This window comes from Ochotona curzoniae, unplaced genomic scaffold (genome assembly GCF_017591425.1).
Source record: "Ochotona curzoniae isolate NIBS_2020 unplaced genomic scaffold, NIBS_Ocur_1.0 contig_1302, whole genome shotgun sequence".
Lineage (NCBI taxonomy): Eukaryota > Metazoa > Chordata > Mammalia > Lagomorpha > Ochotonidae > Ochotona > Ochotona curzoniae.
Genome location: NW_024465035.1, coordinates 3,594,120 through 3,609,626, shown reverse-complemented (window position 1 = coordinate 3,609,626; position 15,507 = coordinate 3,594,120). Strand labels below are relative to the sequence as shown.

Genomic DNA, 15,507 nt, shown 5'->3' with positions numbered 1-15,507 from the left:
TGGCCCTGCTTGGAAATGGAGTTCCTCCAGATGTCATTGGCTAACGTAAGGTGAAGCCATCCAGTCGGGTGGACTTGTACTGCACAATGTCCTGCGCCACATGGAGACACCTGAGGAAAGCGTGCTGTGCCAATGGATGTGGATGGGAGACAGGCAGCTGCAAGGCAGGACATGCCAGAGATCAGTAGCTGAGGCCAGGGGAGAGGAGAGATTTTTCCCTGCAGATTTCAGGGAGCATGGCCTGACCTGTCTGGATTCTGGATTTTCAGCTGGCAGAGCTGCAATGCATTTCTGTTGGTTGAAGCCAGCCAAGTAGTGTGCTTCCTGGCAGCGATCCTAGCAGAGAATTGTGGCTCCTTAAGTAAGGCCCCCTGTCTTGGCAGTGCAATTATGGGCCCAGAGCATGCTGATACACTGCTGATGCCCTGAAGGGCCAAGCCACACCTGGGCATTTGGGAGGCCCGGGGTCCATCTGGCATCTGTGGTCACTTTTAGTTTCTCACCATATTCCTCAGATACCACGCTAAGAACTGAGCCCGAGAGGAGAGGACCCTCCCAAGCTGTGTGCCATGGCTTTGCAGGGCTGGGAAGGGAAGGTATAGCCTTTCCTAGGCCCGTTCCCAGCCTTTTGCAGCTGCCCACGCTGACTAAGGCCTTGTCCTGTTCCTCTGCTCTGCTCTCTTGGGAGCCTCACCTGGAAAAGCCCTTGGAGGGAGGGAAGTTAGAACAGTGCCTTTCCCGGGCTACACCCTGTGAGGACAAGGTCAGATTCAGAACCCGTCCCAACTGGTTGGGGTTCATTTCTATGCCGTGATCCATCTAAGCTGTGACTTGCTTATGTTGATGATAACAAATTGCACCTTAGAACAGGAAAGAAACAGACGGAAAGGGTGTGACAGGGAGGGCTGTGCTGATCTGTCATTTAAAAGAGCACATTTCACAGTTTGTATTTGTAATCAGAAGCCCTGTGCCGACTCATTCAGTCCATCAGTCATCCAGCAGATGGGTCCAGCTGGCGCACCACGGTAGGCTCAGGCGGGTGCCTCACTCCTGCCTGCCAGAGGAGGCTTCCTTGCATCCTTCTTTGCTCAGAGATCTGCACTTGGCAAAGACAGTCAATACAGATGACTGATCTGAAGAAGACAAAGCCCGTCCTTCCTGGTTGAGGGCAGGAGGTGCTGGGCTATGGAGATGGCTAGGAGCTCAAATGTGGGTTGGGACTGCATCCCCATCTTCCAGGCTGTGGAGCATTTCTGTTGCAGGAGGCATCTGAGGAAGCTCATGGAGAAGAAGCCCTGTGCTCGTGAGGAGCTTGGAGTAAACAAACACCACAAGCCATGACAATAACCGACCATTTTAAACGGGGGGTGGTGGAGATGGCAAGGAGGCTGGTTTTGGGACCAAGCAGGAGGGACAGCAGGAGCAACTAGAAAAGGTCCCCTGTAGGGCATAAAGTAAAGATAAGCTTGGAAGAAGGGAGTGGGATTAGAAGACCATTGAGGGCTGGACATTTGCGGTCATCTTATAGATTTGGGAAATCATAAAATTAAGTAAGTGAGCTGTGATTCTAGAAGAGGCGGTTTTGGAGGGTTGGTTGAATTACTCTCTCTGAATTTGTGTCTTGTAGCCCAGCTCATTGATTTTGGATAGAAGTGGGCATAAAGCAGCTAGCAGGTAGAAGCCTTCCTTGAGCACTATCTCACGTCAGCCTTTTGTAGCTAAGTAGAACGTGACTCCTTAGCCTGACTCATTACCTTAACGGTCCCACTGGCAACCAGCCCCATCCCCAGTCATAGCCTGCAATGCCACTGCTTCCTGTGGTCCAACAGGTAGCTCATGGCCAGTTCAGAAGCCTAGGGAGTGATCATGGAGAGGCCAGTCTGTGCTGGCAGCAGGAGGGCTTAGACCCTTGAGTGCTGGGACCCTACCGTGGGGTCTGTGAACAGAAGTTCTGGACCCATAGGGGTGGTGGACCTAGCAGGCAGGCTGTATGAAGAGTGTCTGGGGACAGCATGGAGGGTTCAAGTGAGACAGAAGCTTAGTTATGCCCACTCCTGGCACTCAGCACCCTCTGCTTTTGGGATTGGGGTGCTATTTAATCCACATCCTATCCTGTTCCTGGAAGTGTAAACTCAATTGTAGGGCACAGGTGTGTGTGTGTGTGTGTGTGCTTTGAGCAGCCAGGGCCTGAGGACAGGAACAGGCAAGGACCAAGTGCCAGCTGCCCACTGGTTTTATACACCTGCTGTTTTCCTCCGTGCTCACAATTGGCCCTGTGACTCCACCTTTCTGCCACTCAATGAGGCTATGATTACAGACTTATTGGCATGCTCATTTGATTAATTCCGGCTTCCTGCTTGGCTACAGTGCCCTGAGGGCTGGCATGGCTGCCTGCCCGGGGTTCTAGCTCCAAGGCTCCACAGGGCCTCCTTCCCTATACAGCACACCTTTGTTGAATACCTAGAGCCATCTGCCCACATTTTATGGCTGTCTTCCAGCGACCCACTGAGAGGGCTAGAGGGAGAAGTGGGGCTGCCTGTGCCATGTACCTGTTGTGGCTCAGTCCTGACTGCTTGTATTTACGTCACAGGACCTTGGTCCTTGACCTGCTTCATGGTGTCTCAGGAGTTCTGTGGGCTGGGCAGGGAGACCCAGAGCAGTGATGACACGGTGACACCTGTCCTCTTTGTGTGGGAGGCCTGTGAACTCTGTGCTCAGTATCGGCTCAGAGGAGACCCGAAGCCACTTTGTCGGCCGTTTGTGCCGCTGTTGTATTGCGCCACCACCATGGGAGCAACATTGAGCATCAGCTGGATATCTGACGTATGTCTCTCCAAAGAAGGGCAGAGCTGGCTGAGGAGGGTTTGTGTGTGTCTCTTGCTTGGTGAGGAGTGTCTCATCTCCCCCAGTGTCAACACTTGCAAACACACCAGTCCAGAAAGGAAGAGAAACCACCTGCTCACATGGGCAGCAACTGTGTTTGGTTTCCTTCCTCCAGGAGGCTCGGACTGAACCCCAGGTGGGTCAGCGTGCCCTCAGGGTTCCGTCCTGAGGCTTCTAAGGAAGACTGTGTCCCAGGAGAAGGGTCTCTCTGCCAGGCTTTGCATGAGCCCCATCCTTCTTGGGTACTTGCCAGTCAACCCACTTCTTACCAGAGAATCCCTTTGGCTTCCTCTCTCCATTGCTGTCTTTCGCATCCTTCCTCTGCTTGGGACAGTTCCCACTTGTCTTCATTTCAACCCCTGCCTCTCTCATCTCCACTCCAGGGGACAGGTGCACAAACTACAATCTGCTGTTCAGATTCTGCCTGTCATGGTCAAGGCCACAGGCGGCTTCCCTTTGCCTGCACACAGGGTGAGTGTATTGTTCTCCTTGTTGGACTGGGCTCAGTTAATTTTGTCCAGTACCTTGGTTTTTTTCTTTCCAGTATCTACTTCATGGGCTTGGCCAGAACAGGATACAGGATTAACTGTGGATTTCTCTAGAGCGCACACAGCAATTCTTACTCATTGCTGGATTCCCAGCATGTGTTTGTTAGTTCCCTGGGTCTGGGGAAGGCAGATGGACTATTGTTTGATATTTCAGTGCTAAACTTCTTCTAGACACCTAATGGGCTTTATCTAGAGCCTGTGTTCTCAGGTTATTTACATAGCCAAGGAGAGGGATGCTTGAAGATGTAACAGGAAGACTTCTCCCCTTAGTGTAGGAGATGGGCTAGCGCTGGCCTCTTCTGTGGATTTGAAAACTGAGGGGAATCAGAGGCAGAACAGGAGAAGACCATGGGACACGATCATGGTCACATCCGTGCACTATGCTAGGAGTGACTCGTGTCTCATTTGTCCACGCCAGTGCTCTCTGCACTGTCCACCCTGCATGGGCCCTTGCGGACTTCTGCCATTGCATGGTGTGTGATTGCTCTCAGAAGGCAAAGCCAGGCGGTGGGTGTGGGTGCCAGAGTCGTGTACCCTGGAGACATCTCCGGCTGTGACAGCAACACATGCCCTTCCAGCTGGTCTGGTCCCCATGCCACTGTTTGTGAGCAGAAGTGATGGTAAATATTTAATTGTGCTTCTATCATAACTTTCTGCCAGAACTCTCAATATGCTTTATAAATGCAAATGAGTGCCTGCTTCCTCTCTAGGGACATGTAAGCCTCCTCAAATCACTTTTATTCAGCCCCCACCGGAGTATAATGCCATCATCAGGAACTCCTTGTGCCAGAAGAGAGAGTGCCCTTCATCATGTCAAGTGTGTGGCTTACAGCCCCACATGGACTTCCATTTCTGCAGTGGGCAGGACATGGTGCAGTGCATTCGTCCTGCAGAAGTTTGCACTCATTCGGGAGGCCAGGAAGTGTTGTTAAGCAGCAGTCTCCAGCACAGCCCTCCAGCAGGTGTCTGAGACCATTGTGAAGCCTTAGACTGTGTTTGCAGGGTTAATGGAACAAATGTGTTTGGAGTGATAGTTGATGATTTCCAACGTGGACTCTGTTTTTCTCACTGTTTTCAGCTGGACCCTGCAGTGAGGGTGGGCAGGCATTTGCAGCTTCTTGGCTTAGTGAGTGAACACCCCTCCTCAGGGCTGCCTGGTGGGCAATGTGCTGAGGGTCCAGTCTGCTGGTATAGGGTGGCTTTGCAGAAAGCACCACACCTTGCTGCATCCCGGTTCCCGACTCAGCACCTGGGTTCAGTCGCCCTTGCTTCAGAGCCCCATCTGGCAGAGACCTGTCAGTCGTCATGGAGCCGAGTTGTTCCAGAGCCTCATGGAGTGGCTTCTGAGCACATCTTATGTAAATCAGGGTGTGATGATGAGATGATCGCTGGTGAAGTGGAGATGGAGCAGCGGGAGGGCTGCTCTGTGCAGGGGCCTATGTCTGCCTGGCCGTCTCCGGTGAAAACCAGCTTGGGAAGCCTGCCTCGTGCTTGTGCCATTTCTACAGGGCACAGAGTGTGCCTCCCAAGCCAAACTTGAACTCAAATTGGGCAAGACCAGACAGCTTTGCTTTAGTGACTGGAACTACTGCTAGAGTTGAGCTTGAGCCCCTGTGCTCCTGGGGGCGGGGAGGCGGCGCTCTGGTTACAGGTAGGTACCTAACATCCAACTCTGGAAAGAGGGACTTCCCTGACCTGTTGGCACTTACCTGTACCCCCACTGAGTCCTGCATGTGGCCCATGCAGCATGGCTCTGGGTCCTCCTCGTTGGATGCCAGCATGCCCTGCTGTTCCCTGTGCTCTGTCAGTGCCTTTGCGTCTTGCTAGGATCTAGCCCACTGCTCCCTCCCTGTGCTGGGAGGTTGGATGTGCAGGGACTCATGCCCTGGACACAGACCCACTTCTTCTCTGAGACTGAGTCCTGAGCAGTGAGAGCATAGGGAGCTCCTTGCTCAGCACAGTTCCTCACTGATCTCTGAGGTGCATTCTTTCATTCCTTTAGACACCTGCCCGCAGGTTTATGCCTTCTGTCTGTGCCAGAATCCTTTTGTTTTCCTGCTGGGTCCACAGTTTTGCAGCTCTGTGTTCTGCAGTCACTTCTCTACTCAGAAGAAGCGTGGAGTGACTGGGCACATGGAGAGCAGTGTGGGCATTAAGAGAGAAAGCACACAGCATATCTTCCCTGGCATCCCACCTGCTGTACTGTTCCAGTGGTGCACACCCTGAGTGAAACACCCACTTCCACCAGCATGTGAGTGTAGAGATCTAACCCTCTGGCACAATTGCTCACAGTCACAGGGGCAGAAAAAAGTACTGCATTGGTCCAAACCTTCTGCCTTATACCTACATTGATTTAAACTGTTGCAGAGACCTAGGTGAGAGAAAAACATCTCTATAACCTTGAGATAAGCAAAGGTTGTCAGACATGATACTAAAGTTGTGAAAGGAAAATGCTGATAAATGGATCTCTGTTAAAATTAAAAACTGCAAGTTGAAAGAGACTGTTAAGAAAGCAAAAAGACCTGGGCTGGCACGATGGCTCAATTAGCCAATTGAGCCATCCTTTGCCTGCAAGTACGTGCTTTTTATATGGGTGCCGGTTCATATCCACTTCCCATCCAGTTCCCTGCTTATGGCCTGGGAAAGCAGTGGAGGATGACCAAGTCCTTGGGATCCTACACACCCATGTGGGAGACCCGGAAGAAGCTCCTGGCTCCTGGCTTCAGGTCAGTCCAGCTCCAGTTGTTGTGACCCTTTGGGGAGTGAACCAGCAGATGGAAGACATTTTTCTCTGTCTCTCCTTCTCTCTGTAAATTTGCCATTCTAATTAAAATAAATAAATCTTTAAAAAAAAAAGATACCAGAAAGACCAGTGTTAAAGAGAGAGAGAGAGGTCTTTACTGATTCACTCCCTAAGCGACTGCCATGGCCTGTGCAGAGCCAAGCTGAAGCCAAAAGCTTGGCACTCCCTCGGAGTCTCCAATGTGAGTGGCAGTGGCCCAAACATTTGGGTCTCCTGCTGCCTTTCCAGGCACCTTAGCAGGGAGCAGCTGGGACACAAACCAGTATTCATGTGGGATACTGGCTTTATAGGCGGAGGCTTAGCCTGAAACAGCAGTTGGGCTCAGAGTAGAGAACTCTCAGTACTCAGGGGTGTAAGCTATATAGCTTACACTGAGAGAAAAACCACAGACGCTCTACAGAGGACATGTACGAATGGTGAATGGTCACACGATAAGAGGCTCAACAGCATTCTTTAGTCAAAAGGCAGACATCAGAGCCACGATGTTGCACCCCTAGGAAGACAGCTAGAACCAGTGATGAACAGCCATGCCAGACGCTGCTGAAGATATGCAAGGTCTGGAACCACCATACAGTCTCATGTGATGGCCAGTAACAGGCGAATGGGTTGGCTGAACTGGTATTTTCATGCGTTGGGATACCATACAGCCATGAAAATGAAAGAAATTACTGGTATTCATAGGAACCTGGGTGAATCTTAAAGCAATTACGCTGAGTGGCAAAGGCCAAATTTAAAATAGTACACACTACCGGATCCCATTTATATGGGATTCTAGAAAACGTCATTTAGTCTGCAGTGAGAAAAAGCAGATAGGCTGTTGCCTGAGGACAAGGATGGAGTCAACTTGTATCAGGAAGGAGGGAGGGAAGGGCCAGAGGATTGGGGATTGGTCAATATGTTTATTATTTTGATTGTGATGATGATCTTTAGAGTGCAAACATGCACTAAATGTTACCAACCTGCCTTCTCTAACTACAACTCATTGTGGTCGAAGGGACCTTGGTAGCCAGGAGGCTGGCTGCTGTAATCGTTGGCGTTTTGTAGCTGGTAACAGCTTGCTGCTGGGTTCAGGTGCTCCTGGTGCTTTGGGTGAGCTTTGGCCAAGGCTGAGGGAGTCCCCAGCAGAGCCTTGGGGAAGAGGGTGGGAGTGGGATGGGCACGCCTTGGGAGCAGGCTTGGGGTTGGAGTTGCTGTGGTATCCCCAGGGTACCGGCACAGAGGCCTGAAGGGGAGGCAGAGTGGTGTATCTGATGAGGGAGGAGGCTGCCAAGCAGCCTGGTCAATAGAAGCGGGCCAGAGAGAGGTGATCCTAGGAGGCCTGGGACACGACGTCAGTGTGGCTCTGGGGTCATGTGCTGAGGATGCAGATGGCTTTGCACTCACAGGTGGTTCAGTGGCTGTATCCAGTCCTGTCCAGAGCTGTGCGATCTCACCTCCTTCCCTCTTGGATGCCAACGGATCCTCTTAGCACCGGTGTTTACTGTCGTCCATCACTTGGTGAGCATACGGACTTCTGTCTGCCAATCCCTCCAACTCATCAGCTTCTATCTGTTTGATCTGCAGAGACATTAATGGACACCAGAACGGCTACTGCGGAGCTGGGCTGGACAGCCAATCCCACCTCAGGGGTGAGTCACACCTTCTGTTTTTTGGTCCTCTGAGGCCCTGGGCCTAAAGGTTGGCAGGGGAGGCAGAACCAAGCTAGAGCAGTGCCTGCTGGGGGCAGACTAGAGAGGGGACTGGCTCTGAGCATTGTCTACCCAGGAAAGGCAACCCCAGGGACTGGAAGCTGCACTACTCCCTGGTGCCCTGTGTAGAATCATCTCCTGAGGCAGTCTTCTTGCAGAGCTGGCCTCAGGTTGTTAGTGTCATGATGGTGTGGGCATGGGGCAGTATTAGCTAGGGGCTAATACTTGGGGCTAGTTGCACTGCAGGGGATCAGAGCTCTCATGATGCCCAGAAGGAAGCAAAGTGGCAAAGGTAAGAGTGAGGGGGATGCAGCTTGGCAGGGCTAGGGCTTTTAGACCTGGAGCTAGCCTAACCAAGATAGTCTCCAGTCTTGTTCGATGGCCATGCACCTGGCCAGACCCTCTAGTGACCAACCTTAAGAGGTCTTTGGGGGAGGCCAAGTTGCTCATGGATAAGCAGAATTCCTTCTTGTCCTCTGTGGAGTTTGGAAAGACCCACAGGCCGGGAAGGGATCCAGGGAGGGAGTCAGGCCACCTTTGCAGAGGAGGGTCACAGGGGCTAGGCTTTGGGAAATAAGTTTGATGGTTGCTGAAGTAGTTGGAAAATAGCGCCCGGTGGGAGGATGACCCGGTCCTAAGGAATGGGGCCATTCAATGACGGGGACTCGGGGTGGGGGAAGTCTGAGTGTTGGGGGCACTACATGGTACAGAGGTAGGTGGGATGGTAGCCTGGCAGGGAAGCACTGTGACTGACATTCCCAAGCAAGTGAAATGTGTTTGAGCTTAGAGGTAATTGGGGAGAAAACACTCCTAAGGTGATAGGAGCAGTTGAGAGAGGCTGTCTTAGATGCATCAGAAAAATCGAACTGAAGGGGGTCCGTTTGGGAGAAGCTAAGGAAATAGCACTGGCATCGGGTAGCCTGGGGCGGTGGAGAGAGGGAGCCTGGGAGCAGATGGAGATGAGGTAGTGTCCCTGGCTTGGGCATTGGCAAGCTTTGGGGCTGAGTCGAGAAGGGCCAAGTGGGATCTTCATGGCAACCAGGGGTGAAGTGGGGCTGGGGCAGGTCGGTCCTGGACTTCCTCAGCTGCTTCAGACCTTCTGGCTGTCCGTGTGCTTCCTTCCCCCTGGGAAGGAGCTTGGTGGGCTGAATCACATGATCAACAGACCTGACATGCTGTTGTGCTACTGGAGGAATGGTTGCTGTTGGGCCCTTCAGGCCATGAGGTTGCATGATCTCCCTGGACACAGCATCAGGCCTAGGGGCACGGGAGTGAAGTTCAAGATGAGTTGGCATTCTCCAAAGCAGGAGAGCTGGAGATAGTGCCAGGAACTACCCCTTCAGGCAAAGCAGGCCCCGGGAGTGAGGACTGGGCAGGGACTGTGAACATCCTGCCAGGAGCACCACAGGTGGCTGTAAACGCCCCCACTTCTGCCTGGCTCTCCAGGCAAAGCTGATGAGGTAGCAAACCCTGTATGTCAGCCAGACGTTAAGAACTTTCCATGTCTTACCAACTCCATGGTTGTGGGGAAGTATCGATGTGATTGGTGGTGACTTTCTCCCCCTGCCCCTTGATTTTTGTGCCTTTGTCTGATCTCCCTTTCCTCCTTGGGGGCAGTCAATGCCCCTCAGAGCCCGTTAGTGACAGCAGCTGGAGGGGTGCTGTTTTCTACCTCTGCCTTTTCCCAGTGCTCTTCGTCCAGGGTCTTCAACTCAGGTGCTTCCTCTGCTGCTGCGCTGAGCAGCTTCTGCACCTGTCTTGTTGGCAGCAGCCAGAGGGCTGGATGGTGAGAATGGCCTGTCTCTTCTGTTCCTCTCCTGGGCACTGCCGTCTGCCACCAGCCCTGCAAACACAGCAGTGCTTCCCAAGGTGGTATCCATAATGCTGGATCACACATCCAGTTGACATCCCGGGGGGAGACTCACAAGCTTGGCATGGCGTCTTCCTCCTGCCAGTCACACCCATTGGCTGCTGCTTTGTGTGTTGGCATATGCAGACCAGATCTTCTCATCTTACGCTTGTGTTGGCTCGCTGCCCTGTTCCTCCCCACCTCCTAGTCCCACCAGGGACACCTTCCTGGTGTTCCAAGTGTGCTATATCCACCATCACGGGCCTTCTCAGTGGCAGGGAACCTTGCTCAACAGCATCCTTCACAGTCAGAGACTTGTCCTCTCAAGGTGTTAAGGCTGGCTTCATTCCCGCACTACCTGTCCCCTCTCCAGCCACATGGCACCCTTCCTGGGACAGGACTCATTGTCTCTTCATTGCTGGAGACTCACACCAGCTCACCACTGGACTCAATGGATAACTGCTAGAAGTTTCTGACGTGGGCAAGGGAGTCCTTGGAGATGAGGGTACAACGCCTCTGGTGTCCATGGGGAATTATGCCCAGCACCAGCTTAGGGGCAATGCATTCAGATGGCAGCTGCATGTGCAGGGAAGGGGACCTGAGCGAGGAGCTACAGGCTCCCAGGGAGGATACGTGAGAATGAGAAGAGACGAGAGCTTTGCCTAAATACACATGCCCCGCACAGTGGAGAAAGAGGAGCCTGAAGGGGAGAGTGAGAGGGTGTGATGACGGAGGCAGGAGAAAGGCAAGGGGTGAGTGTGCCAAATGGGAAGCTGGGACAGAGGTAGCAAGTGCTGCTCAGTGCTGAGTCTTCCCACTGGTTTGGCTATAGGGCTTGCAGTGGCTTCAGAGGGGAGCAGGACAGGAGGCCAGAGGCAGGGCTTGAAAAGTCAGAGGCAGTGGGAGGTGATGCTATAGAGGCAGCAGATGGTGAAGGGGAGCAGGGTGGAGCGTTGGAGATATGCAGCAGGTGGGCTGTGGGCACATTTCACTTTCAGAGGAAGGAACTCCTGTTTGGTGGAAATGGAGGGACAGAGTTCAAGGTGCCCCTAGAGAGGCGAGAATGCTCAGGTTTGGGGACAAAAGCCAAAGCGCAGTGGAGAAGATTCTCGGCTTGCTGTCTTCTCCCTGAAGTCAGAGGCCGGGTTTGCAGAGTGGAGGGGTGGAGAGGCAGGTCTTTCAGGGAGTGGAACAGAGTTGAGCCAGCCCCTCCAAAGAGCTGGGCCTGTGGGGAGGAAGGAATGCAGTGAAGGGCCATGCGTGGCTGACAGCCCCATCTGTGCTGTGGGCCTGTTTCAGCCACCTGACTCTCCCTGGAGAAGTCTGGTGGTCACATAACCTAGAGTTACAGCTGTACAAGGGTTGCTGCGAGCAAAGGGGTCCTGAGGACATTGAGAGAGATGATGGCCATCATGTGTCATGCCATCTCCTGGACAGGAAGGCGAGTGAGATCAGGGGGTCTGACATTTAGGCTCAAGTATAGGGGCCCTGGAGGGAGATTCTGGGGGCTGTAGAGCAGCCGTGGGGGCAAGGCTGAGACAGGAGAAGGAGCGGAGGCTATGCCGGGCAGTCACCTTGGTTTTAAGTCATGCACAGCCCTGCCGGGTGAAATAGGAGTTGGGAGTGGGCCCAGGGTGGAGGTTGCAGGGATGGAGTGCAGTTTGCTTCAGGGCTTGAGAAACCCAAACGGGGAGGCCCCCGGAGTGGTTCACATCTTCCCAGAACCCAGCAACGGGGAGATGTGGGCATGGGAGGGGCTGTCAGCTAGAAAGCTTCTCTCTGCAGGTCAGGGTACCACATGTGTGTGCTGAAGGTGGGGATGGGGGAGGGAGCCTGGTAATGGAAGTCTGGGGAAACTGGGTGCTCCCATCTGGAGCAGACCCCCGGAGGTGTGGCTGGTGCTGCGGCAGGCCCCGTTTGTGGAGCAGACCTGAGTGGTGGGCTCCTCAGAGAGGAGCTAGCTGGGTCCCTTGGCTCCATTGTGAGCAGGGAAGGGGCTGGGTGCCCCCATGTGCACACAGTCCCCAGGCCAGTTTTAGTGATGTTCCTAAAAACCAGCCATAGTATTAATGTGTCAGACCAGAACTTCTTGATGCCCAACTTTGAACTGCTGCAGCCTGCCTTGAACTTAAGGCCCTGGTTGAATGTAAATGAGGTGCTGTCTCGGTAAGCAGCAGGAGGTGACGGACATGGGGAATGTCTAATGTGTCGTGCAGCAAGCACCAGAAAGGAGCTGTGCTCCTGTGAAAGGCTGTCTCAGGGACCCTCGCTGTGTCCCCTGGCCACCCCTCACAGACACCCTTCTCCCTACCCTGTCTGGCCTGCAGGTACCTGCTCAGTTCTCACCCCCTCAGGGTCTCCCTGGGAGCCCTTTTCCTCAAGTCCACTTCTAGCAGAGGTCAGCCGCTCCATGTGCTGCCCATCTGCAGACCTCTTGCGCTGGCCCAGGGACACACCTGCTCCATTTGTGTGTCTCGGGCTCCAGGAAGAGTTTGTTGACTGAATAAATGAGCACCATTCCTGATGCTTCTCTGCATCCCCAGCCCTAAACCCTGAACTTAGGGGAGGCTCAGGGTTGGCCCATAGCAGCAATCCAGTTCGCCCAGCTGGCAGTGAGTATCTTAAAAAAGAGCATGCTTGGCTGTGCGGATGGAGCCACTTCCCCTGAGGTCAGCGTGATGACAGTGTCCGGCACTGGAAGTCAGCCCTGGTGCTTTCAGGCCCTGGCTGTGATGCATGTGCGGAGTCTCCCAGGCCCGTGGCTAGCTCGGCTTGGTCACCTTGCTTGTTGGGAATCTCAATCCTAGCTTTTTTGCTTTGGAAGGGGCTGGCTGGGGCTCACTGGGGGCTGTTTGTGCCTAGGTCACTGATGGCCTCTGTGTGTGTGGGTTCCTGGGTCTGTGAGACGTGTGGCCTGAATGGGACCGTCAGTCCAGCATCTTGTGTGCCAAGAACACTGGGCTTCCAGGATCTGCTCCGACTGTGTTGCCTTTGGAGCCGTTGAGAACCCTGGCTGATATGCACCCAGAAAGGGGGTTTGTATGTGAACAGGAGTGCAAGACCTGAGTCGATGACCATGAAATGAATCAGCTGTGCTTACAGTGTGTGTGTGTGTGTGTGCGTGCAAGTCTCTCTGTGTGTCTGTCTCTCTGTGTTCATGTGTGTGTGTCTGTATGTGTTTCTCTTTGTGCCCATGTGTGTGTTAGGATGTATGTCTATGCATGTATGCCCAGAGATGAGTGTCTATGTCTCTCTCTCTGTGTTCGTGTATGTGCGTATGGCTATTCATTCGTTCTGTGTCTGTATGTCTGAGTATGTGTGTGTCTACAAATGGGCAGATGCCCACATTTGTGTGTTTGTGTATGTGTTTATGTGTGATATGTTTATAGTTACATGTGTATGTATATATTAAAATATGGGTACAAGCGAGCTTCAAAAAGTTCCTGGGCAAGTGAAACTAACAGATAAGTTGATTTTGGTGCAAAAATTGAAATCCAGGCATAACTTTTCAGAATATGCATTTTCTATAAGCCTTTAAAAATACCCTTGTAATTGTCTGTTTGCAGTTATGTATGCTTCTATGGTATCTTTGAGTAAATAGGTACATTTGCCCACGCATAACTGAATATCTGTGTGTGATATGCATATACATATAAAAATGTCAAGTTTCATGGAAAACAGAATTGAAAAACAACTTGGCTTTAGGTCAATTAATTTAAAGTTTGTGCATAATGTAAATTCATAATATAAATTCAACGTGAATTTTTTGAAGATACTCTAGGTATGAATTTCAAAATAACTTTGCGGCCAAACCAACATCTATTTTAATTCCGTTTGCCATAAACTTTTAAATTACCCCCACATGTGTGTATACGTGTGTGCGCACACATGTTCTGTGTTTATATGGAATGCGTGTGCATCTCAAGCCCATGAAGTGTGTGTGCCCATATGTGCTGTGTGTATATGCAATGGTGTGTGTGTGTGTGTGCATCTAAGCCCATGATGTGTGCATGTGAAGTGAGATGAGCTCATCTCTTCCTGGTGTTTGTAGGCAGCTTCTCGAGGACTGGGAGGTTGTCTGAGGCAGAGGATGGCTGGGTTGAGTCGGGGGCTGCCAGACGGGGTTCTGCTAGGAAGCCGTGTCCTCGTCTGACAAATGAACACCCACCTGAGGCACAGGTCCGTGAGTGCAGGCCTGCTTGGCACTTTGTGTGGGTGGTGGTGTGTGGACCAGCTGGCCTGCCTGGAGCTTCTGGCTGTGTCCTTTACCCTATCTGACCCTCTCGGCGCCCTGACCAACTGCCCATCTTCCGGGAAAGGAGCGAGTACAGCCTGGAGGGTAATCCAACAGCACATCTGTTCCAAGGCCAAGTGAAATCAATTACAATTGAACTGTGGAATCCCAAGCTCAGGCTGAAGCCCTTGGCATCAGATAAACCAGTTGCCTTCAGACTGGGGCTCCCTGCAGGCTCTCGCAGTCTCAGTTTCCTCCTCTGCAGAGTGAGATGGGCGCAGAACCTGTCACACGTAAGACCACGCGGGTTGAAGTTCTTGGGAAACGCTGCCATTGGTGACCCTCTGGAGGGCTGAATCTTTTCTTCCTTTGAAGATTCAATCATGCTAATTAAGACAGAAAAGCCTGAACTAAATTGGGCAAATCAAGAGAAATTTAGCTCTGAGTGCAATAATTTTGTGAATGGAATTTCACATATTTCAGTTTCGTATAAGCTGGGGGCCAGGAGGGCAAAGGGGGTGGTGTTGGTCATACTTTCTGTCTGTGCTTGCCCAGATCCCAAGAACCAATCACTCCTTCTACCCCCTGCACTGGTCTCCCTGCTTTCCAACCCCCTTTCTTTTCTTTTTACCTCCATGGTGTTGTTTTCATGCAGTGGCAGCCCCCTTGGCAACAAGATGACTGCAGAAGCTCCAGCCTTTATAGCTGTTTCCCTCCACAAATACCAAGGAGGAACAAATGCCTCCTCTTGGCCCTTCAAGCAGAAACTCTGGAGTTAGCTCTGCTAAGGCCTGATTGGCTTAGCTGGAATCCCATGACCACCCTGGGCCAGGGTGCCCAGGAGATGCAGCGTGCTTGTCGTAGGGGCAGACTGTAGGATTCCACGCTTGTCCCTTTATTGTGCAGAGCCTATTGGGAAACCAGGAAGGCAAGTGGGATTCATTGTCCAGAGGGAGTGGAGATTCAGGTATCTGAGAATGAGTAGATGCTAAGCCAGAAGACAGGCCTTCAGTGAATTATTACTAGGCACACGTTAGTCCTTACGAGGCACCGAGCAGCTGGCTGATACCCTGAAGTCTTGTGGCTGCTGCCAGCTCCACGCTCTCGTGGCCTGTCTGCTGAGGGTATCCTTCAAAAGCCACCACCAGGGTGAGCTGCCATGGCCCCCTTGCAGGCTTGGGCCATGGAAGGGCTTTATTCCCATGGCACCAGACCTGGGAGGTTTCCTTTCCAGCAAATAGTGGCACTTCCTCAAAGGAGAAATGCCGGCTGCCGCCCTGCTGCTGGGCCTCTGACCTTCCCCTTGGCTGCTGGCCATGGCTGCCTCCCCACTTGCCTTCCCTCTTCAGGTAAACCGAGCAAAGTTGGAGCTCCCTACCGTGCCTCCCACCCACTCTTTATCTTTTTCTCTCTCTACCGAAAGGCCTGTAATTAGGAAACATTAGCAGGCTCAAAACAGCTTTCATACCTGAAACATCCTCTGTAATTGCACTCCGCAGAGC

At 52.4% G+C, this 15,507-nt stretch overlaps 1 protein-coding gene across 1 annotated transcript in view; it reads left to right on the top strand.

Moving 5' to 3' along the window:
* EPHB1 (EPH receptor B1) overlaps positions 1-15,507 on the top strand; it is a 348,433-nt gene that overhangs the window by 85,570 nt on the left and 247,356 nt on the right. The window contains exon 2 of the mRNA XM_040965142.1: positions 7,798-7,862. Coding sequence (XP_040821076.1) covers positions 7,798-7,862 — 65 coding nt within the window. The remainder of the gene's footprint in view (positions 1-7,797; positions 7,863-15,507) is intronic.